Genomic DNA, 22,380 nt, shown 5'->3' with positions numbered 1-22,380 from the left:
TGCCAAAAGCAGCGTGAATCACTTATTTGAGCAATTATCTGTTAATATTTGGTTTCACAGCTTTCTGTGTCGGTCTAGAGCGCTACAGATTCAAAATGGGGTCCTCCGATAGCGACGACAGTGGAATCAACTTCGACATAAAGGAGCAGGACATGTACCTTCCTATCGCTAATGGTGAGTTAAAAACGATATTATTGAGATTATAGATTCAAACTTCTAACATTTTTATTCAAGTTGGAAAAATAATGAAAAGAGCACTGCCTCCGCAGGGGAAACTGTCCAAGGAGTCCAGAGAAGCTGTTCAAGAATGCGTGAGCGAGTTCATCTCGTTCATCACTTCCCAAGCTGCTGAAAAATGCTCGATTGAAAAAAGAAAAACTCTTAATGGTGAGGATATATTACATGCCATGAATTCATTGGGGTTCGAGCACTACGCAGCTGCTCTGAAGATCCATCTGGCAAAGTATAGACAGGTAAGTTTGAGAACTCTTTGATCCCCGAAAAATCCGGAACCTTTCAATACTAACATAATTCACCTCACAGCTAGAAACTTCGATGACAGAAAAGAAAAGGGCGGCCTATTTGAGAAAGAAACAATTATACAAAGAACAACGCGAGAGGGACGAACGCGAAAAGAGTATGGCTGGGGATGTCTATAATTCCTCCTCGCCCTCATCTTCTGTTTTCCAGGAGAAGACAGAGTTTCCAATGAGTCTATCAGGCTCAGATAATCCATATGTACTATCTCATGGTGAAATTTCACCGGAAGGCACACCTATTCTCGAGGAAACAGAAAGTCAACCTAAGACGAACTCAGTCTTTCGTCCTTACTCTTCAATGTCCGCGACAGAATTTTCAAATCCTTTTTTGATGTCAGAACTGGCAGTTGGAGACAAAATGCAGCCATCGGAAGAATTTTTTGCACAGCGAATAAAAGTTGACCCGGCAAATGATAATGGGGAGGAGAGCAATGACAGTGGAGGCAGCTCCAGCTCCAAAGGAAAGTCAAGCGGGTCCCAACATGGCTCGCAATATTTTGACCTTCTGAATTATGACGAAATGATATAGAGAAAAAGACCGAGGAACGCTTTCTCTATTATGTATTTTAAAGTATAGACCCGACTGGGATCGCATGTGGAGTTTCTGTGGACATACAAAGGTGAGATTTTACTCCAATATCCTACTATTGCAAAGAAAAGAGCAGCTTCAAGTCTTTATATTTAATTTAAAAACAGCTTTATTACTGGAAATTTACCATGATTGAATTTCCGAAACATTTTTCACTATATTCAATTACCTAAAAATTTTGACATTTCATGGAACATGATTCAAAAAAACTACAAAAAAGACTTGTTGAATCCACCTTAGTTAATTAAATATTGAAATAAAAATCGGCTCCACCCAACCGCAAATGCACCAATGCCAAAGCCAACAGTTAAAAAAGAGAAAACGACCAGAGAAGTGAAAACTATATAAATGTGAAGCGAGTCACACGTGTTTAGAAAGATACCAAGTATCAACTAAGGGTATTATTGATGAGATCATATCACCATTCCAACTTCGATACCTTTTCCGCGGCAGATAGGACAACTATTATCACCCTGTAAAAGCCACTCGTCTATGCAGGCTTTATGAAACTCATGTTTGCATTTGGGGAGAGCCCTTCCGAGATCATTTTCAACATAATCAGTCAAACAGATTGGACATCTCTCATCCTCGTCATAAACCTTTACCTTCATGGTTTCATCATCCGGGGAGAACTCTGCAACTGTATCATCCTTTGCAAAACGAACTTTGAAGACGGAATCGCTCGCCTTATCGAGTTCCTCCCGTGTCAGGTGTTTGACACAACGAACCCGTTCCAACAGAGTTCTGAGACTCTCTCTGAATGCCTCAGTTTCAGGGGGCAGCTCTGAAACCTGGCGGTTCAAAGGCGGCAGACCAGGACGAACACGAAGAGCCCGCGATATGTCGTTGTCTGTGGATGCTGTGAATCCGTCTGAATCAGTGGAAACCGCATACTCAAGGAGGATGTTCACGAACTCCGGCATTGACTGAAGGGCAGGATCGTTCAATGGATAATACTGAGCCATGACAATAACGATCCACGTTCTCTGCGAACTCGTTGGAAGAACGGTGTCAAATGCAGATTCGGACGAAAAAACTTGAGCAGTATCAGGAGCTGCTGCTGCGGCTGCTGATTGTGGCGAACCAGCGGCATCACCAGTATTTTCGTCTGTTTGTTGAGTCCGGTCGCCAGAGGGAACCCCAACAACTCCAACAATTAGCACAGGTATCAACCTCTCAAATCTTCTGCTGGTAGAAGCAAACCCAATGAGCTCCGTGTTATCGAACCTGAACGCCCGGAAAAAGCTCATGTTTCTGCTGGCCGGTTCAGGCAAACCAGGAACCGACTGTTGGCGTTGCTCATCATTGACCTGCATGAAAGTTCTTCCCAGTTCCCTTGCCAGTAGATTCTCGCTGCGAAGACCCACCAGAAATTGGCTGAAGGTCCTATCAGTGGTGTCCACATCATCTGTAGAGGAACCGGTTTCTTCGCTCGTGGAGTCCAGAACGCGGTCAATGCGCTGGCCGCGATAGCAATCGCGATCCAGATCAAATTCCTCGTGGGGTCTGGAAAACGTGCTGTTATCCGAATTTACCAATCTTCTGAGAGTGGTTATTGTCACAACATCTAACAGCCCAGTCAACGTCTCGAATTGAGTCAATAGGGAAGCATCGAGGGATCCTTGTATCGTTCTGAACTGATCTTCGATCGCGCTTTCTCTCGAAGGAGGGGCTGGAGGTGGTGGCCTGCTGGGCATTGGCAGAAACGTTGATGCCATGCTCCGGAATGACGCCCTGGTAGCGGAAACATAATCTCCATCAGTGGATGCATCCAATTCGATACTCCTCCCACCAAAAGAAGCATTTTCGGGAGACGCAACCTCGGTTGCCACTTCAGAATCGCTCAAATATCCTTGTGAATGCATTTCTTGCCTGTTGCCACTAGTACGGGGAAGAAGCGGCTGCGACTCCGCAACGTCTGACAAATCATCTTCACCAACTACCCCGCGAAATCTCGGGGTACGGTCTCGGGAAGGCACAGCAGCTTCACCAGCCAGAACAAAAGAGTCAGCCGGGGGAGATTGTCTGCGGAATCGCTTGGAAGAGGAGGCTTTTGATGTTGGAGCCAAACCCAAATCTGACGCCTTATCAATGAAGTTCTGGAAAATGCTCGATCTCCTTCTTCTTCTAGTGGATCCATTTGCGCCTTGTATGCTATGAGCCACATCATCATGATTTATAGCACGGGAGGTCCGACGAGCTCTTGAGAATCTCGGTTGAGCTACCGGCGTTGTCCTTGAAGCCGTTTGCCCCATAGTAGTTTCAGTGGGTGCCCCCCGGAATCTGGAATTCTGACAAAGTGCGAAAGAGCTAGTCTCAGGCAGGACTCAAAAAAGACCTTTGCAATGGATTAGGTCCCTCCAAATCTCCAATAAAATAGACTCAACAAAGAGGAAAAATCAAGAAAAATAGCGTATCACTTAAACGTTATACAACAACACACTAACAGTGCGGGTGAGGAGCCCCTTTAACTGAAGATCATATCGTGCTTATTTGCCCGTGTCTGTAACACCTACCCAGTCAGAGCTACACGTAATACACAAAGGAGCATTGGAAATAGAGTACATACTCGAGCAAACACGGTCCTGAAAAGTTGTTAGAAATCAGCATTTGCAATTATCCATTACTTGATTGCAATTGTCCATCATTATGGTTGAAGTATCGCTCACTGTGGGAAAGCTGGACGCTTCCTTGGCGCTGCTACTCACCAAGGATCATCACTTGATCGAGTTTCCTACTATATTGCTACCAGACGGGATTTCCGCAGGCTCAATTGTCAAGATAAATTGCGATCGTGATATTGAGCAGGAGATCAAAGATAAGGAGATTTTTGATTGTATTCAAGATGAGATTTACAACACATTTGGCAAAAGCCTTCCCCAGGCCCCTCTGCTAAAGGTGAGGAATGTCACTCAGACCAGTTGTGTTCTTGAGTGGGAGCCTCTAGACATTGCCACAGCCTCTCTAAAATCGCTTACTTTGTTCAAAAATGGGACTCGTCTTGGTCAAATCCCAAATCCGCTGGTCAACACCACCACCAAACTGTCGGGATTGCCGGTTGACACTCCTTATACCTTCCAGTTGAGAATGAAGACGTCAGCTGGCGAATTTAACTCCAAGCCTGTTCAAATAGTTACCCACAAAATGACTGATTTGAGCGGTATAAGTGTGTGTCTTGGAGAGATCGACAGGTACGAGGACTTCACAGTGGAGGACATCAAAGAGTGTCTCGCCAACATAGCAGCAAAACCATTGCAAAAACAGGTTGAAGTTGATACCACCCATTTCGTTTGTACTAAGGCCAGTGGTCCCCAATGGGAGAAGGCTGTGTCCATGAACATCCCAGTGGTCAGGCCGGAATGGCTGAAGGCGTGTGAATTGGAGAGACGTATCATCGGCGTGCGGATGTTCTACCTAGATGCCGACCCTGCTGTTTTGAAGCAGCGCAATTACTGGAAGAAAGCTTCTTCTCAACCGGCAACTCCGACCGATACCGCTCCTCCTCCATTGGACAAGGATGTGACTGAGCCAAAGGCTGAGCCAACTGAAGAGCAGGAGGCCGAAGTAGCTGAGCCAGTGGAGGCTCAAACAACCGAAGCAGAAGCCACAGAAGCCACAGACGAGACAGAGGCCCCTACTGTGCCTGCTCTGAACGAGCCAATTGACCCAAAGGAGTTTGATGACAGTCCCACTGCAACCACTTTGAACTCGGAGGAGGCAGCTCAGGCCGAGCCTGTTGAGGTAACGGACGAAGTTGTGGATGATTCCGAAGTTGATGCCGACGCCCAGGCAGCGGAGCCCGAAATCGTTATCTCTGCTCCCGAGGAAGCTGTTAGGGAGGAACCAATAGAAGCAGAGACTGAGGTTGAGACTGAAGTTGAAATTGCCAAACCTGTTTCTGCGGTGATTGCTCCCGCGGAAGAAGTCGAGGTTGAGGCTGAGGCTGAGACTGAAACTAATGAACTAGCTGAAGTGGACGCTGTTGAAACACCCGAAACCGAGGTAGAGGCTTCAGAGGAAAAGGAGGAATGAGAGGAGTAGGCTACAAAACGAAATAGGGAGATGTATACAATTAAAATGTGTCAGTAGAGTTTAGAGCGAGGCCTGATAACTCAGCAATGGAAATAGTCGAGATATACATTTTCATGCAAAGATTGTGTTGGTAAACTTGACAATGATATGTCAAAGGCAGAAAATGTATACAACTTTTCATAGTGTAAACGAGTAATTTTTGTCAGCTTTGACTAAGCAAAGAAACTAGAGAGAACCAGCTCGTAAGCAATGAATTTGGATTAAGATTTCTTCGTCAATTGTCTGAATAATGGCGAACTATGAGATGCTAGGTTCATACAGGATCGACGTAGATCAGGCTAGCCTGATTGAATCACCATTTTAGTTATCTATCAACTATTTCTCGGTTTTTATATCACGAAACTCGATGATACTAGCTTGATAGTTTCAAGCTTCACGGCAAACACCCGTTTATTCCCCAAACAACCTTCTTACCCTCCTCAATACGGAGTCCTTCTCAGGATCGTAGGGATGCTCCTTGGATGGTATCTCCAAAATTGCCGGAAATGCTTGCGTAAACGTGTCAACTCTGAATCTTATCTTGTCAGCAACATGCTGATTGATCAGCAAAATGGCGATATCGTCTCTCTTCTCGGTATATGTCACGAAAGTCTCCTCGATATCTTCATCCTTGGTCTTCGCATCCACCACCAAAAAATTCTTTTCCTTGCCCACCTCCGAGGATATCTGACCAATACCTGCCAGCAACATTCCTGTGATCGTGTCTTCGTCTCCGATCACGGCTATAAGCGTTCTGTTCTTGTTTGCTTCCGACATGTTGTGATGGGGTTATGAACAGCTCTGAACTATGATGCTATCTTGCAGGTATTTGTGTATTTATGGGTTTTCCAAAGCCAACAAATTCCAGAATATTTCACAAGCGTTAAAATCCCTTTTCAATAACCTTCGATACCAATTGGCAATATATTGCAGCACAATTAACACCTCAATGAGGTCTATCTTACCTGCTTGGCTTGACATCTGTAGAAGGCAGCCAGATTGCGAGCACAGAATGGTGCGCACACGATATGAAATTGAAAAACCGGCGCATCACCAAATCACGATTCTTAACAAGACAAGTTGAAACTTCGCTCATCTGTGCGGCAACATGATCTCGAAAAGTCGCGTGTTTACAGGCACATTGTCTCGACTATCCTCCAAGGGGTTCAGCACATCTTGTGCTGCTTTATCCGGGCACAGCAGATGGTCCACTATCAAGAGGGACAAGGCCAAGAATGACATGGAGAGAAGCAAGGTGTACTTCAAGATGTCCCAGAAAATCACATTTGCAGCTAAGACTGGAGGCGGTGACCCCATTCAAAACATCCAGTTGCAATATGCCATTGATGATGCGAAAAAAAGCAGTGTACCAAAGAAAATCATAGACACCGCTATCAAGAGAGGAACCGGTGAACTGGTCGGTGAAAAGCCCATGGAATCTGTGGTTTACGAGGGAATGGCTGCGGGAGGTGTTGGAGTGATTGTAGAAGCGCTCACTGATAATAAGACGCGGACATTTCAGAAAGTTAGAGAGGTTTTCAACAACCGAGGAACTGGGTTGTCTGCCACAGCTTATCTTTTTGAAAGAAAAGGCTCGGTAATTATCGACTGTGGGGAATTGTCTTTCGAAGACATATTTGAAAAAGCGATTGAACTTGGAGCCGAGGATGTTGAAGAGCTTCCTATTGATCCTGAAGACAACCCTGATGGAAAGTTGGTAGAACTGGTGACGTCTGAAACTGATACCGGTAAGATTGCCAACGCGTTGAAGCAGGAATTCAATGTCACGGAGGTCAGCATCAACTACGTTCCGTTGGAGGACATGGCCGTCGAAGTCACAGACGAAGATGTGCTGAAACGGGTGGAGAAGCTGACTGATTTTCTTCACGACATTGACGACGTGAGCGATGTCTATTTGAACATGAAGAGGTGAAAAATAGACCTGTACATACTACACGGAGAGACTGGAAATAACTACATAGAGACCACACAGACCAGTTTATAGAGTCATATTATCTTGATCAAAAATCGGAAAACAGCCCCATATCTACGCTGGCAGAAAAACTAACCATTGTTTAACGAATAAATCATTGATTCAAAACATGATACTTATCAGAGTCAAAACGGTCCCGGCGATTCCCTTCAATATGAAGTCATAAAGCGAATACACCCATTTTTCAAGGCATCAAGCAAGTCTTGGTTAATTCTATTCAATGTTCCATTCGCGAACCAGCTATCCCATACTATGAACTTGCGTGAATACCATTTATTCGTCAGCGGACTGCTTGATAACTTCCTCAAACTTCTCGTTGAAGACTGGACTGGTACGGCCAAGACGCAAAGTCTTGTCGGTTCTGAGTTTCTTGGTGGTGAAGTAGATAGCAGCTGTGATAAAAGTTAGTAAGAGTGCTCATAAAGGGCCATCTTTTGAAGGACGAGCAACGATACTTACAGGCACAGGCGACACCACAGGCAAAGACTGAAATCTAGAGTTAGTTTTGGTAATTCTTCAACAAACGGTTCAACGGCACGACAAACTCTCACTTACAGAGTGGGTACAATTCAACTGGTACGGCCTTGATGAAGCTAGTCTTCTTCTGTAAAAGGCATGTTAGTAAAGCTGGTCAGAATCTTGCGGCATATCTCTTTGACACTTACGGCAGCGTTCATGGCAATTGGAGATGCTCTCATTGTGTAGGATGGTGATTAAATATGTTGGCACTTGTATCAAAAGGTCTAACGTCTGGTGTGTAGATTTAAAGATGGTGTCAGTCTGATGAGCTGAGGAAAATTAAGCAATTTGGTTGGTCAGCTATATTGGTGAGGGCACTACTTGCTATAGGAGCCTGACTATGCCCTTGAAGTAGTAGACTCTTCGTGATTCGTTGATGGAGAAACAATAAAATATATCGAGGTAATAAATAAATTTCTATTTGACTGTATGAAGACATTTAACGTCAATTTTTCTAAGAGTTCGTGTGGTAGTGTGACTCTCCACGTATAGTTTACAAGATCTTGATAAGTTCTTTCACCAGATCGTATGAGGCCCATTGAACTGCCATAGAAGGCATGATCTTCCACATATTTGCAACCCAGCCTTTGAAAAGTCCTCTGGTGCCTTCTGTTCGCCAAATTGTCCTGAATGCATCCCAAATGGAATTATACTTGAAGCCCATCTCACCAGTTCCCAGAGTCAAGACCTGAAATCTTCGCCTAAGAATGTCAAAAGGATAGATCAACGATTGGCCAATTCCTCCGGAAACAGCACCAATAGCCATGGTCAAAATCGCATTGTGCTGGTATTGCACGGGTAATTGTTCCTTGAGTTTTTCGTATATCGAAAAGTTGATCGCAACATAAGGAGCCACTCCCAGTATGGTCGGCAATAGACCTCTGTATAGTGCAAGTACCCCACCTTCTTCGGTATAGATTTTCACCAAAGACCTGAACATGCCGGGTGGTTTTCTGGTATTTCCATCAATTCTGGACGTCGACAAGTTCTTCAGAGAGGCAGTTTGAACCGAAAGACGAGTCTTCACCAGATCCAGAGGATATGTAGCCACCACTGAAGCCATTCCTGCAACAGCTCCTGCAAATAGCTTACTGGGCACGTCCAGCTGCCGACTCTCCGCAGGACCCGTTCCCAATACCGATTTCAACTGCTGGTACACGGAATATTGAACTGCTGAATAAGGAAACACTCTGAAGCAATTGACACCATTTCCTCTATATAAACCTTTGAGGCCCTCTTCTCGCCAGATCTGAGCCACAGATCTGAGCACTCCGTGTCTGTAAGACTGCGTAGCCTTGCTGGTGCCTTGAACCTGGTAAAGTACCTTGACCCTCTCAAACGGTGAAACGGCAGTCCGGGATAATGCTCCCGCAACTCCACCAGCCAAGAATGCAGCCGTATTATCGCGCTTGATGAAACTTCTCAATGAGCTCAACACGCCGGCTACCGGCAGCCTGGCGTCCTCACCGTGGATGATTTCTCGGGACATTTCTCCGTTTTCATATAGTCAATTGCATTCAGGACAGTCGGATCAACGGGAAAAGGCACTGTTGAGGATGTGCGCCTGTTCTCACGAGCTGTTTGGTGCGAGTCTGTTCACCAACCGGTCGTTAAGCGATGCTGGTGCTTAAATTTGTGTGCCCCAACCAAAAGGTAATCTCAGAAGACGGGCCGGGTCCCGGAGCAGCCTTCGAGGCTACCACATGAGAGACGTCTCCACCTCCCAGCAATCAACACAGAAAGAGACGGTCTTCAAGATTCAACAGGACAAAAGGATAACGGAACATGTGATTGCTTCCTAATGATCAGCAATACAGACCAAATTCCCTATAGTCACCTCCATGATAACCGACATCGGCTCTGACTCATACCCGAGCATGTGAGCCCACGGAGATGCGGATGTGAAACCCGGGGCAACCTTTTCCCCGGATTCTCGGTCCATTAGTCCATGTATAAGATGAGCCCACGTTCCAGGAAGTGAAATATGATACTAATATATAAGTGTAAGAATTCTACAAGATCCGTGGAGAACTTCAACGTTTCTTACACTTTTGAATCAATTTATTTATATTCGAAATCCTCATATCTATACTATGGTACCAAGATCAATACTCTCTATAAACACTGCATCCAGATGCTGGCTGCCTGCAAGCAGATCCCGGCAGTTTGCAGTTGTTTCGAATCCCATGTCCGCTCACATATATCACAAGGTGCAATATGATTACCAGTCGACCACTCCAACAGTTCACAACAATGGTGGTCAGGGAACCGTGGAAAGCTCTACCATGACGTATGTGGAAAATGCTTCTCTCAGTGCTAGCTCACCGGAGGCCCAGAAGCATGAGACCTTCCAGCCGATCGTGAGCAGTGACTCACCTGTTTCTGGGGACGAGCACCAAAAGGTTTAGGACAGGGTTTTTGGTAGTAATCTCAGGTTATGATTTAGGTTATTCATAACGGTCTGAGTAGCTATGTTTTATGCTATGTCATGCATGCTGGTTTATGCTATTTTATGCATGTTTTTCGACGCTATGGAGCTGTGGGGTTGTTATGCGTTTTTCAGGCATGAACGAATTTTTTATATTCTATTTCAACATTCGTATCCAAATTCTAATGTAGTTAGCCTCATCTGGTATTAGATGTGACCACTTTAGTCACACGCTCAATTTTCACTTCAAGATTTTATGAAATCATACCTGCACACTCTCGCAATCAAACACGCTCTCGCCGAATGATCATTAAACGACAATCAGTTTTTGGTTTGTCTTCTGCTTCACCTCCTTAACACTTGATCGTACCGAACTTCACCAACGTACCCCCCAAGCATGCTTCTCTTAACCAGCGTACTGAACTTGTGTCTATCCCTTGCCAATTCTGTGGCCGCCTCTTTGTTAAGCGGGTCGTTCGGATTAGGTTCCAGAAACAAAATCTGCAGTCCCAGCAAAATTGATGTCAAACTCAAAATTGGCTTCCAGTCCTCTCTGAGAATGTTGAGACAAACGTTACCCTCCAAATCGATATTCGGATGGTAAATTTTGGGAATGCACAAAAATTTTGGGGGCTTTATGGGATAATCTTCGCTTATCTCACACGAGAATGGGAAGACTCCCCCCTTATAGAGTCCATCAGCTGGTTTTATGGTAACTGTGAAGTGTAGCAAGTCGTTTGGATTGTCAAACTGCAGTTCGATAGTCGGTGGCAATTCCAGCTCGGTAACATCCTTTTGTACTCGTATTTGTGCTCCACTGATCACTCGTGCTGAGGTATTGGAATTGCCCCCATTCAGCTGCTGTTGCTCTCTCTTCTTTTTCAGTGCAAGCTAGACAGTTCAAAATTAGTTCAGTGTCCTAACAGGTGCTGCCATTTGGATCCCCAAATTTCCCACAAGACTTACCATTTTATGATGTAATTCGTGGAAGGTTATTGATGTCAAGGCCATATTTACCATTCAACTCAGATGCCTGAACTCTAGGATTCCTTGGTTGGTGGTGCACGACTCGCGTAATTATGATTTATCGAATGACCATAACAAACGGGTAACTAACTAATAATACAACAGTCTGAAGTCGTACGTTGTCTGCTTGAACACGGTCACATTCTGGAGACTAGGGTGTGACTTTCATTTTGAGAATAACGGAATTGTTACAATATCTGCTTTTACATCATTTGCTCCAACTTCGCGATCTAAGTATATACCCTTCTCTGATCCCACAAGATCATGTCACGAAACGATGAGTCCAGTCGGCCACGGCTGAATTCGAAGGCCTCTAAAAAGGCTTCAACCAATGATCTACGGCAGCAGTTCTCGGATCTACAGCATATTTTTGGTGTTGGCAAGAAAGAGAATGTGATGCCCAATGAGATTGTGTATCCACCTTTGCCTCAGAATGCGGAAATGCCCGCAACGTTTATGAAGAAACAGAGATCAAGAAACTCGGAGAGCTCTGAGAACCAACTGGCTTCGCACCGCGCATCTGCCTTACCCGCTGCTCCTGCTAAAAGTATGAATTTTCTCTCTGATTTGAGTGACAATCTACTTGTGGAGTGTCGAAAGCTCACTGCGGAAAACAAGAAGCTTAAACAAGACTACGAAGATAAGGGTAGGGAAATCGAGGTTATGGCCACTCAGATTAGTAATATTACATTGCTCAACAAGAAGCTGAGCGAGCAGGAGGAAAAGCTCAAGGACGATGCCTGGGAGCTGCAGGCCGAACTCCAAAGGCTTCGTGATGATATGGGCCAGAGGACTTCGGAAATGAGTAAACTGTCGCGTGGTAAGCTGGAAAATGATAGTGAACTTCAAAATCTAAGAAATCAGGTCGAAGAATATAGGCTGAGCCATGATGGACTTAAGCATGAAATGCAGTCTGCTAGTCAGAGACTAGAACTTGAAATCAAGGAGTTGAAACAGCGAAACATCGATTTGAACGAAGAGAATGAAGAGCTTCACAACAAGGTTGTTCGGTTAAACGATGACTTAAAGATCTCCAAGGAAACATCGCAAACCCCAGGGAGATGGGCAGGTGTGCCGAAACTCGCTCCTGACTCTTCTTTCGAGGACAGCGGCGATTTCGACGATGATTACGCATTGCTTACTGAGCCTCCATCATCTCCGGTGAAACAGGTGCAAGGCAGAAACTTTGAGCTCGAAAAGGAGACCGTTCAGGCTAATTTGGTGCATGCTAATAAGCTTATTTCCAAGCTTAGGAGCTCTGCGTTAAAGTACAAAAACGAGAGAGATCAGTTGAAACGACAGTTCAAAGAAAGACCCGCCGTCGCCAATACCAAAGTGAAACCAGTGCACATTACTAAGGACTCTCGTAAACGTGGACAACCAGGAATACTGTCCAAATTGGGCAACAAATCTCACACTTCCTACGAAACATCCCAGACAGATGAGGGTGATGACAGCTGGGAGAACTATGACATTTCCACTGCCACAAGAAGCACTTTTGAGAAAGTTAAATCTGCAAGCACTTCAAAGTCAGAGAGAGATCTTCCTGATAGCGACTCCAACTCGGATTCGGACCTTCCAGGAATGATACTGGCTGATGAAATCAGTGATTTGTCTGATGTTGAAGATGACCTTCAATTATCGGTACTGGATCAGAAGGCTGTCGAGCAATATGCTTCTGACCATGGTTTAGTGATTCTGCCATATGATGAGTTTAAGAGACTGCAAAGCTTCGACGCAGAAAAGTCTGTGTCGTCAGAACAACAAGATGATTCTATGGTTCAGGCTGCCAAAGAGTTCAATATCCTGGCTCTTCCAAATACCACTAACCATCCCGTGCAGACGGTAGATTCTGTTGAAGAATTGGTCCAAAAGTGTCGCAACCGGGGTTTGGTGGCATTGAGAGAAAGTCATTACGAGGAGCTAAAGCTGAAAGTAGATCATGTTGCGACTGAGCAGGAGCTTATCCAAATGGTTGAGCAGAGGGGTCTGACGGTTCTTCCAACATCAGACTTCCTGCAGATGAAGAGCCTTTCCGAAAAACCATCCCCTGAGTTTATCACAATCAAAGCTCAAGACATGGATATGCAGGTTTTGTCTAATGCTGAGCTCGAATCTTTGAAACATCCTTCAGTTGCACAACTGGAGACTCTTGCTCAGGAGAAACAAATGGTCATGGTACCCCAAGACGTTTTTGCCGACTTGAAAACCACTGTCGCTCAACCCTCTGAGAATCACCTCACCCTCAAAGCAGGGGCTTTGGGTATGTCACTTATCCCAATCAATGAGTACACCAAGCTGACGTCTTTCTTTAAAAAACCATCCTTGGAGAAATCTTTAGCTGTGGTACAATCAGAAGGTTACGAGCCTATCAAATCTGAAAAACTGCAGAAGCTCACTGAGAAAGCCAATCACTCTCCTTCTGTAGAGGAGATCACTCAAAACTTGAAGCTAAAAGGTATGCAAGTCATTTCTTCTGAGGGACTCGCTGAGCTCAAACGAAAGGCTGAGACTCCGTCAAAAGAAGAACTTGTTGCTGCGGCCTCGAGCCTTGGCCTAGGAGTGTGTTCTAAGGCTATCTCAGAGATTTTGGTATCTCCAGCAAAGGCAATTATCGAGAAAGCGAAGGATCATGGTTTGATTGCAATCACTCAAGAAGACTTTGACGCCATTGTTAACCCGGCTAAATCCAAGATTGAGTCTCTCGCATCATCTCGTGGAATGGTGGCCTTGGAAAAAGACACACACGACAAGCTTGTGGATGCTTCTCTCAACCCCACGAAAGAGCTTATACTCGAGCACTCCGAATCTCATGGGCTTGTTTCGGTTCCCGCATCTGATTATACCCAGCTTGCTGAAACTGTAAAGTCTCCATCGAAAGAATTTCTAACCAAGAAAGCCGGAGAGGCTGGAATGGTGCTTTTGTCATCCGATGAGCACGAAAAAATTATCAAGCAATCAGAGGAGCCTTCGGAAGAGACTATCAAGAGACAATCCCAAAAGCTCGGAATTGTTTTGCTTCCTACAGAAGAGCATGAGTCTTTGGTGAAGAATTCTTCGACCCCCTCTTTCGAACACATCAAGCAGGTTGCTCAGAAAGTAGGTCTTGTGGTCGTACCTGAAGGTGAGTACAAAAACCTCGCGGAGACCTCTGCAAGTCCATCGAAAGATTTTCTGATTGAAAGATTACACTCTCTGGGTCTTGAGGTACTACAATCGGCAGAACTGGAGAATCTCAGATCCCCCGACTTAAGTTTCATATCGGAAGCTGCTTCGAAGCATGGGTATGTCAACGTTCCGAAGGCTGAGTTTTCGGAGCTGAATAGGAAGACTTTGTCACCTTCTAAAGATGAGCTGAACCAACTTGCAAATTCTCAGGGCTTTGTTGCTTTACCAGCGTTGGAATACGATGCTCTGAAAGAGTCTGCTCTTCATCCGTCTAAAGAAACGGTTGTCAATTCTTTAGGTGCCCTAGGTCTGGTAGAGATGACCAAGAAAGAGCATGATGCTCTGAAGAGTCAAGTGAAATCTCCAAGTCTGGAATTCTTGACCAATGCTTTGAAGTCTCGTGGTCTGGTCTCTGTGGAAGAGAAGCAGCTGAACATTTTGAAGGAAAATATGGCTTCTCCAGATGAAGAGTTCCTCAAATCACAAGCTGCCTCGTTGAATTTGTCTGTCGTTCCTATAGCTCAGCTGAATGCTCTCAAGGAAAATGTTGACCATCCTTCGGTAGCGTTTCTGACCGAGCGTGCCTCCGCAATAGGCTATTCAGTTCTTCCCAAAGATCAGTTGGAGGAATTGAAAGAGACTTCCAGAAATGCAATCAACCGCTCGCCAATGAAAACACCTCCCAAGAGTACGGGAATTGGCGTATCGGTACCTACTGCGGTTCCAGTTCCAGTGTTCAACTCGTCTCCACTATCCAGAAAACGTAACCAGCCTGCTTTTGAAACGGTGGATGAGTTGAAGAAGAAATGTGCAGACCAGGGTCTCGTGGTACTGTCCAAGTCGTCCTATGAAGGCTTGATAGTATCCTCCAAGCGTGGATTGACATTTGTCGAACTTCGTGAGAAGATCCAGCAGCATGGATACGTTGCTATTTCCCAGAAAGATTTTGACTCGATGAAGTCCCCGAATGTTGAGTTTTCTTCAGAGTTCTTGAGGAGTCAAGGATATGCTGTTATACCAAAGGAAGAGTACATGGCCCTCATAAACGAGCTGAAATCCCCCACAATGGACTATCTCTCCGAGAAAGTTAAGCCATACAACAGAGTGATTGTGAAGAAGAGTGATCACGATGCTTTGTTGAACGCTTCCACTGAGTTGTCAAACATTAAAGCAGCCCCTAAGGTTATTACAAAAGAGGAGATTTTGGATGAGGCTTCAAATCATGAGTTGAAGGCTTTGCCCCAGTCCGAATTCAGTGAATTGAAGGCAATGATTGATTCTCCTTCGCGTGATTGGGTTGTCAGTCAGGCACATAAGATTCAATTGGTTGCCGTGGAAGAGAATGAATATGCTACACTGAAAGACCTGGTTGAGCATCCAAGTATGGATACAGTGAGATCTGAAGCGACGCTAAATGATTTCATCGTTATCAAGAAAGAAGAGTTTGAAAAAATAGAAGACAAAGCCAGCGATCTGACCCTTGAACAGTTGAAACCCCTTGCCTTGAAGCTGGATCATGTTTGCATCCAAAGGGATACTTTTGACTCGATCAGTGAAGCATCCAAGCAGCCTTCTATTGACCTTATTCGTAAGAGGGCAGACCAATTGGGACTTGTTTTGCTAACAAAGGAAGAGCATTCATCTCTTCTTGGAAGTATAACGAATCCAACATTGAAATACTTGCAAGAAAAGGCTTTGGGACTCGATATGGTTGTGGTTCACAAGGACGCTTATGATAATCTTTTGAATCCCTCGAAGGAACAATTAATAGAGAAGTCACACGATGCTGGCATGGTGACATTGGCTAATGAAGAATACCAAGAATTAACCCAACCGTCGAGAGAGACTCTACAACATTTGGCAGAAAAGAGTCAGCTGGTGGTTCTGGATACAACTGAGCATCATAAATTGCTGAATCCAACGCCAGACTTCTTGACGAGAAAAGCTCACGACTTGGACCTAGTTACTCTGTCTTCTTCTGAGCACAAAGAACTCAGTAATCCTTCCAAGGAGCGGGTCGTTACTTTTGCGAAGTCTCATGGTCTCGTATCTGTTGAAACTTCTGAGTATGAGAAATTGAAATCGCCTTCTAGGGAAGATATTGAACATGAAGCAAAGTCAATGGGCTTGATTGCTATAGAGTTATCTGAATACGAGCAGTTATTCAAGCCTTCTGCTGAAACTATCAGGTCTCTTGCACCAAAGTTCGGCATAGTACCACTCAGCGCTTCAGAGCACGAAGGCCTCCTTAATGATATTTCATTCCCATCAAAGGAATACGTTATTTCCAAGGCAGACAGTCACGAAATGGTGGCATTGGACAAAGATGAGCTCGAGTCATTGAAGCGCAAGATATCTAACCCCTCGTTGGAGTTCCTTGTGACAGCTTGTGATGAGATGGGTTTGGTGGTTCTAAACAGCGCGGACCATTCTAAAATGTTGACTGACCTGCAACATCCGTCTAAGGAGTTGATTACCTCTGAGGCCCCAGTGCATGGCCTTCGTGTGGTGGAAGCTGAAGAGCTTCAAAGACTTCAGAGGATCGAGATCGAAAGCTCTAAAAATATTTCACCAGCCGTTTTGGACGAGGAGAGTCTTCGAAAGCTAGCTGGCAAGTTAGACCTAGCCTTGATTACTGAAGTCGAGTATTCAGACCTTCTGAAGAGAAAAGCAGTTGAGACCAAGGAAGACCTTGAAGTTGAAGCTAAAAGACTTGGCTTCGATCTGGTTCCAGAATTGAATACTCAGAGCTTCCCTCCATCACCTGTGAAATCTTTCTATACCGTTGCTTCAGAAGAGTTCCATGATGCGGTTGATCACTTTGATTTGTCAGAACAGCCTTCCAGGAACTCTGTTTATGTTGATGCCGTTAGCACTCAAGAAACAGACGTTAGGTCTGCACTGACCAAGGAGGACATAAACGAAGATTGGTTGCGGGCAAGAGCTCTCTCGTTTGGATACAGACTAGCTCCTCTTGATGAAGAACTGTCAGGTGATGAGACTTCAATTGAAGATATGACGGCTCAAAGAGTGACGGTTACGTCAGGCAGATTATCTGGTGAACTCAGAAGTCCTTCTATTGAGGAGATCAAGAGGTTTGCAAATGAAGCGGGTTATGATGTTTTGAGTAGGCCAGAGGTGGACCGTTTGAAAGCATTGAAAGAGCACAACGATATAGTGGATATAAAATTGTTGGAACATTCAGCAGCGAATCTGGGCTGTGTGATTATCAACAAAGATGAGTTATCTATGCTCAAGTCAAAATCGGCTGCAAATTCATCTGATGACTCCAAAGCCAACTTGGAGCTCCTGGCATCAAAGCTTGGATTAGTCGTCACCACGCCTGCTGCCCTTGACAAGTTGAAGAGCAGAAATGTGACGACGCAAGACCTTGCGGCAAAAGCAGCTGAACTGAACTTGAAGTTGGTGAGTGCGGATGAGATTGCCATCACGGAATCAAGTATGAGAACTTTTGCGGTATCCAAAGGTTTCTTGTTAATCCCTAAATCAGCCTATATCGCCACCACTGTTGCCAAAGAACCGGATGTTGATAAGGTTGTTGCTGTTCCAGCGACGTATTACAACAAACTGGTGAGGAGTCATACGTGGTACAAGAACTCTAGTGGCAAGGGTGATGAAATCTCACCCCAGTCGCCTGAAAAACCGGTTGGGGTATCTCTACACAACAGAGGTATTTCCAATGCTGGTGATTCTATCATTGAGCCGCCAAAATCTCTGGACCGTCTACTGCAGAGCACCTCGGCCAACTCTATACATTCTCAGATCTCCATTGGTACTGAGATCTCTTTCACTGATAAAGTCATGGTATCTGCGATTACTCAAACCATGATTGGCGAGTATCTCTACAAGTACTATCGTCGTTTGGGCCCTCTCAGCTCGATATCAGAGAACAGACACGAAAGATATTTCTGGGTCCATCCATATAGTATGACACTATACTGGTCTACTGTGAATCCTGTTCTTGGAAACCCATCGGACAACAAGATCAGAGCTGCTGCCATTCTGGGAGTTGAGAGCGTTGATGATAACAACCCATTGCCTGTTGGCCTCTACCATAAGAGCATTCTCATTCATTGTTCGGAACGCACCATCAGGGTCACATGTCCAACCAGACAAAGGCACAACATCTGGTATAACTCCCTCCGCTACTTGATACACAAAAGCGTGGATGGTGCTGATGACAAAGACGAAGACCAGTACGACTTGTCGTATCAACTGGACCAAAAGACGGAAATCGAGCGTTCCATGACTTTCCGCCATTCACAGCCAAGAAAGAGTGTTCTCGGCTACCGCACATCTTCCAATCCAATACCAAGAAGTGTGACCAATCAATCGATTCTCAGCAGCATGATGTCGAACACCAAATAAGGGTGCCTCTTAGATATATCTCAGATTTAGGTGTAACTACATAACAAGCGATTGTTTCTGCGCTAACCCTTTTGCCAAAATAGTCCCAATCATTTATGAATAACCGATAGACGTTACCAAACTCATAAAATATGCGGAAATCGTCTCAAAAAGCTTTAGTAAGTCGTGTATACGCTAAAGTAATGCTAATACTCGATGTAGGTGGCTGGGCAAAAAAATTCTGAAATAATAGGGAGTTTGGCCGAGTGGTTAAGGCGCCACATTTAGGTTTTTACTTAAAAACTGTGGTATCTTCGGATGCGCGAGTTCGAATCTCGTGACTCTCATCATTATTTTTTTTGGTAACAATCGGACAAACGAAGTGAATATAGGTATTAATTACTAAACATTCGAATTCTATTCCTAATTATTCAATCTTCCCATTCAATTAATGTGGTGGTTCCCGTGGTGGACAGATGGTGTCTTGTACTGGTTGTGGTCGTCGTAGTATCAGGCGTAGTCACCACTGTTATCGTCGTGCTTGTGTCTGGGGTATAGTCAGGAGCACACGTGTTTATCAAGACATAAGTTTGGTCATAGCTGGTGACTGTCTCAGTAGCAGGTGAGCATATAGTTGTCGTGAACTTGGAGTATATGGTTGTGTTGAAAGTCATCACTGTGGTGTAGATGGATGTTTCGTAAAAGTATTCGTCATCGTCAGCAAGAGCTAGAAGAGGGTATTGTATTAGCATTACTCAGAAAACTTTCAAAAGAGCTTGAGAGAACAAAGGACTCGAAATTCATTCAACCTACTAAATGCAACCAGTAGCAGTAGGAGCGCAAGGCATGCGTTAGGGTTCATGGCACAGAAAAAGGATTTTTTTGAAATCGAAGTCTTCCGAGATCTATTAACGTCTCCGTCTACAACAATCATTATATACCTGATTTTAACACCAGTTTAAGTATATCAAAGAGCCCATAAGCTGGTGTTGATCCCTTTGATATTTACCGTATTGGAGTGGACAAACGAAGATGAGCACCATTACGGATGGGGCTCCCGACCTCTAGTTCTCATTTGGGCCCAAAGAGGTACGGTTCGTCGAAGTTTATAATTGGGATGCCCATTTCTGTATCTTTCACTTCCTTCGGGGTAAGGACTAGAAACAAATGCTAGACGTGTTTGTGACGCGACTGCCTAAAGCGTACGGTTTCATACTGTTGTATCAAAGGCATATGCACCTCCGCAGAAATTCATGCAACCCTGACGTTGGCATTAAGAAACAGATGTTACAAGAGTATTAATTGTAAGAGACAAAAATACATACGGTCACTAATATTAGAGACTCAAAATGCTCTGAAAGGCTAATTCTGCAATATTATGTGTCTTTGGACGGCAATTGCGATTGCTGGAAAGAGAAATTAAGCTTTCGTGCGCCGCATGATTAGGTGCCTTTGGAGACCAGTTCGAGAAAATATAGTTGTTTCAAATAGTACAAGTCATATTACTCGCATGTTCTTTGCCATTCATATATAGCTTGTCATTTTACTAAAGTGTGAATCTCTTGATGTGATGGCCCATTCATAATATTTTATCCGTCACTCCTTTTTTCGATGAGAGCTACAAGTCATATTATCTTTGTGCTAGCACTCTTGATACATTTGGCGACAGCCTCAATCTTTCCAGATAATATTCTTCAAAAGCGGGAAACTCATACCTTCGTTACTACTTCCACGTGTATTTCATGCTCGCAATCTGTTCAGACTTCCACTATAGTGACAGATATCACATCTGATGTAGGTGTCACCACAGTGATCAAGAAGACCAGAGCTCATGAAACCATTACCAGTACCTGGTCAAAAGACAGCACCAGTACCACCACCCTTCCATATTCCAGTGATCAGACAACAATTACTGTTGTCGTAGAAGTTCCACGAAAGACAACCACAGTTACTTCTACGTGGTTTTCCGATTATGCCACCACAACCACGGCGGCATATAGCAGCGACACAAAGGAGGTTACGGTGGTTGTTGATTTACCAGCACCTACTGTTACTTCAACAACAACTTGGGCCAAAAACTATGCTTCAACAACGACGCTTCCACTGGGGGAAGCTGCAACTGCTTGGACTGTTGTGGTGGAACTTCCTCCCAAAACAACGACTTTGACCTCTACTTGGTTTTCCGACTATTCCACCACTACCACAAAATCAATTGGATCCGGAGCGACAGAGGTTACTGTGGTGGTTGATCTTCCAGCACCAACTTTTACCTCAACAACAACCTGGACCGAAAGTTATGCTTCAAGAACAACACTTCCATTGGAGAGCACCGCAACTGCTTGGACGGTTCTGGTAGAAGTACCCCCAAAGACTACCACAATTACCTCCACGTGGTCAGAAACATATACTACCACTTCCACTGAGTCAATTCGCTCAGGTGCAACTGAGGTAACCGTAGTTGTTGAAGTACCTGAAAGTGTTGTTACGGAGACTGTTTGCACTGCTTGCCATGAGAGCACCAGTAAGTCATCAACCTCTCCCACCTCTTCCTCAAATACCTCCTCGAAATCATCTTCTTCAACCAAGGTGGAAAGTTCAGGATCCAGTGTTCTTGATACAAGCGTTACTCAAACCGGCCTATTATCGACTGTCACAGATACTGTCTGTCCCTCTTGCGAAGTCGTTACAAGCAGTCAGACATCAGTTGCTTCTCATGTCTCCACCAGTGTACACTCATCACATTCTTTCAGTTCTGCAGTTTTTATTCCTTCTTCAGTTGTGTCCTCGACAGCAATTTCATCTGGTTCATGTGGAGATTCACCAACTTCAAGCGTTGTTCCAAGTTCATCCAAGACCGTTATTTCTTCTTTCTCTTCGACTTCCATTCTTTCCACCAGTTCTCTTCCTTCTTCTTCTTCTGTGAGCTCAGAAACTACATCAAGTCCTGTTCTAACCTCTTCAAAGTCCAAAACTTGGAGTTCTTCTTTTTTCTCTTCTTCGTCCCCTTCACTTTCTTCGTCTACTTCGTCTACTTCTTCTTTCTCGTCTTCTTCTTCGTCTACTTCTTCTTTCTCGTCTTCTTCTTCGTCTTCTTCTTCTTCTTCTTCTTCACCATATTTATCTTCGTCATCTGTGCCTCCTTTGTCGCCTTCTTCTTCTTCCACCTCCTCTGTGCCTGTTTCGAAGACCTCTTCAGATCTCACCACAACTTCCACATATTTAGAGGTCATCACCACTACCGTTCCATGCACTTCAGTCAACAACCGTGGCGTCACAACTACCTTCTTGTCAGCTTCAGTGATCACAAATTCTGCCTCGAAAACTCCTCTACATGTCTCCTTGAGCAAAACAAAATCTTCCAACACTTCAAGCTCCTATACAACATTCGTGACGGTTATTCCCAGCAGCAGCAGAGACTCCACGGGCACCACTGTTGAATACGTTACCGTCACCACAGTTGTCCCATGCTCTTCTCTGACATCTAGCAAAGCATCAAAAACTAGCAAACAGACTTCATTGTTGTCTTCCGTTTCTGAAACGTCTTCTGCAGGGTCGAGCGTTGCTGAAAACCCCGGCTCTTCTGGAGTCTCGGTGATTCTGACCAACTCTTCCTCTGCGACATCAACCGAGGAGCTTGTAACTACAAGCTTCCTTTACTTGACAGTATACTCCACTCTGT

General features: G+C 44.6%; 10 protein-coding genes across 10 annotated transcripts; 5 read left to right on the top strand and 5 right to left on the bottom strand.

Moving 5' to 3' along the window:
- Nucleotides 1–95: 95 nt before the first annotated feature.
- Nucleotides 96–1,068, top strand: KUCA_T00002901001 (uncharacterized protein; the record flags this gene model as incomplete). Its single annotated transcript, XM_022603190.1, has 3 exons — nucleotides 96–174; nucleotides 235–473; nucleotides 544–1,068. The coding sequence occupies 3 exons, from the start codon at nucleotides 96–98 to the stop codon at nucleotides 1,066–1,068; spliced, it is 843 nt and encodes a 280-aa protein (XP_022458920.1).
- A 473-nt stretch (nucleotides 1,069–1,541) lies between these two features.
- Nucleotides 1,542–3,383, bottom strand: KUCA_T00002900001 (uncharacterized protein; the record flags this gene model as incomplete). The annotated part of the gene is made up of 1 exon (XM_022603189.1): nucleotides 1,542–3,383. The coding sequence occupies one exon, from the start codon at nucleotides 3,381–3,383 to the stop codon at nucleotides 1,542–1,544; it is 1,842 nt and encodes a 613-aa protein (XP_022458919.1).
- Nucleotides 3,384–3,777: 394 nt separating this feature from the next.
- Nucleotides 3,778–5,160, top strand: KUCA_T00002899001 (uncharacterized protein; the record flags this gene model as incomplete). Its single annotated transcript, XM_022603188.1, has 1 exon — nucleotides 3,778–5,160. The coding sequence occupies one exon, from the start codon at nucleotides 3,778–3,780 to the stop codon at nucleotides 5,158–5,160; it is 1,383 nt and encodes a 460-aa protein (XP_022458918.1).
- A 450-nt stretch (nucleotides 5,161–5,610) lies between these two features.
- KUCA_T00002898001 (uncharacterized protein) lies at nucleotides 5,611–5,976 on the bottom strand (the record flags this gene model as incomplete). Its single annotated transcript, XM_022603187.1, has 1 exon — nucleotides 5,611–5,976. One exon carries the CDS (start codon nucleotides 5,974–5,976, stop codon nucleotides 5,611–5,613), a length of 366 nt encoding a protein of 121 aa, XP_022458917.1.
- Nucleotides 5,977–6,307: 331 nt separating this feature from the next.
- On the top strand, nucleotides 6,308–7,132 carry KUCA_T00002897001 (uncharacterized protein; the record flags this gene model as incomplete). Its single annotated transcript, XM_022603186.1, has 1 exon — nucleotides 6,308–7,132. The coding sequence occupies one exon, from the start codon at nucleotides 6,308–6,310 to the stop codon at nucleotides 7,130–7,132; it is 825 nt and encodes a 274-aa protein (XP_022458916.1).
- Nucleotides 7,133–8,204: 1,072 nt separating this feature from the next.
- Nucleotides 8,205–9,200, bottom strand: KUCA_T00002896001 (uncharacterized protein; the record flags this gene model as incomplete). The annotated part of the gene is made up of 1 exon (XM_022603184.1): nucleotides 8,205–9,200. One exon carries the CDS (start codon nucleotides 9,198–9,200, stop codon nucleotides 8,205–8,207), a length of 996 nt encoding a protein of 331 aa, XP_022458915.1.
- Nucleotides 9,201–9,804: 604 nt separating this feature from the next.
- On the top strand, nucleotides 9,805–10,119 carry KUCA_T00002895001 (uncharacterized protein; the record flags this gene model as incomplete). The annotated part of the gene is made up of 1 exon (XM_022603183.1): nucleotides 9,805–10,119. The coding sequence occupies one exon, from the start codon at nucleotides 9,805–9,807 to the stop codon at nucleotides 10,117–10,119; it is 315 nt and encodes a 104-aa protein (XP_022458914.1).
- A 365-nt stretch (nucleotides 10,120–10,484) lies between these two features.
- On the bottom strand, nucleotides 10,485–11,150 carry KUCA_T00002894001 (uncharacterized protein; the record flags this gene model as incomplete). Its single annotated transcript, XM_022603182.1, has 2 exons — nucleotides 10,485–11,030; nucleotides 11,106–11,150. 2 exons carry the CDS (start codon nucleotides 11,148–11,150, stop codon nucleotides 10,485–10,487), a joined length of 591 nt encoding a protein of 196 aa, XP_022458913.1.
- A 279-nt stretch (nucleotides 11,151–11,429) lies between these two features.
- KUCA_T00002893001 (uncharacterized protein) lies at nucleotides 11,430–18,722 on the top strand (the record flags this gene model as incomplete). Its single annotated transcript, XM_022603181.1, has 1 exon — nucleotides 11,430–18,722. The coding sequence occupies one exon, from the start codon at nucleotides 11,430–11,432 to the stop codon at nucleotides 18,720–18,722; it is 7,293 nt and encodes a 2,430-aa protein (XP_022458912.1).
- A 410-nt stretch (nucleotides 18,723–19,132) lies between these two features.
- KUCA_T00002892001 (uncharacterized protein) lies at nucleotides 19,133–19,453 on the bottom strand (the record flags this gene model as incomplete). The annotated part of the gene is made up of 1 exon (XM_022603180.1): nucleotides 19,133–19,453. One exon carries the CDS (start codon nucleotides 19,451–19,453, stop codon nucleotides 19,133–19,135), a length of 321 nt encoding a protein of 106 aa, XP_022458911.1.
- Nucleotides 19,454–22,380: the final 2,927 nt, after the last annotated feature.

The sequence above is a fragment of the Kuraishia capsulata genome, genomic scaffold (genome assembly GCF_000576695.1).
Source record: "Kuraishia capsulata CBS 1993 genomic scaffold, Kuraishia_capsulata_scaffold_3, whole genome shotgun sequence".
In the NCBI taxonomy this organism is placed as follows: domain Eukaryota; kingdom Fungi; phylum Ascomycota; class Pichiomycetes; order Pichiales; family Pichiaceae; genus Kuraishia; species Kuraishia capsulata.
Note: the sequence above shows the minus strand (reverse complement) of the source record. Positions and strands in the feature narration are given on the sequence as shown.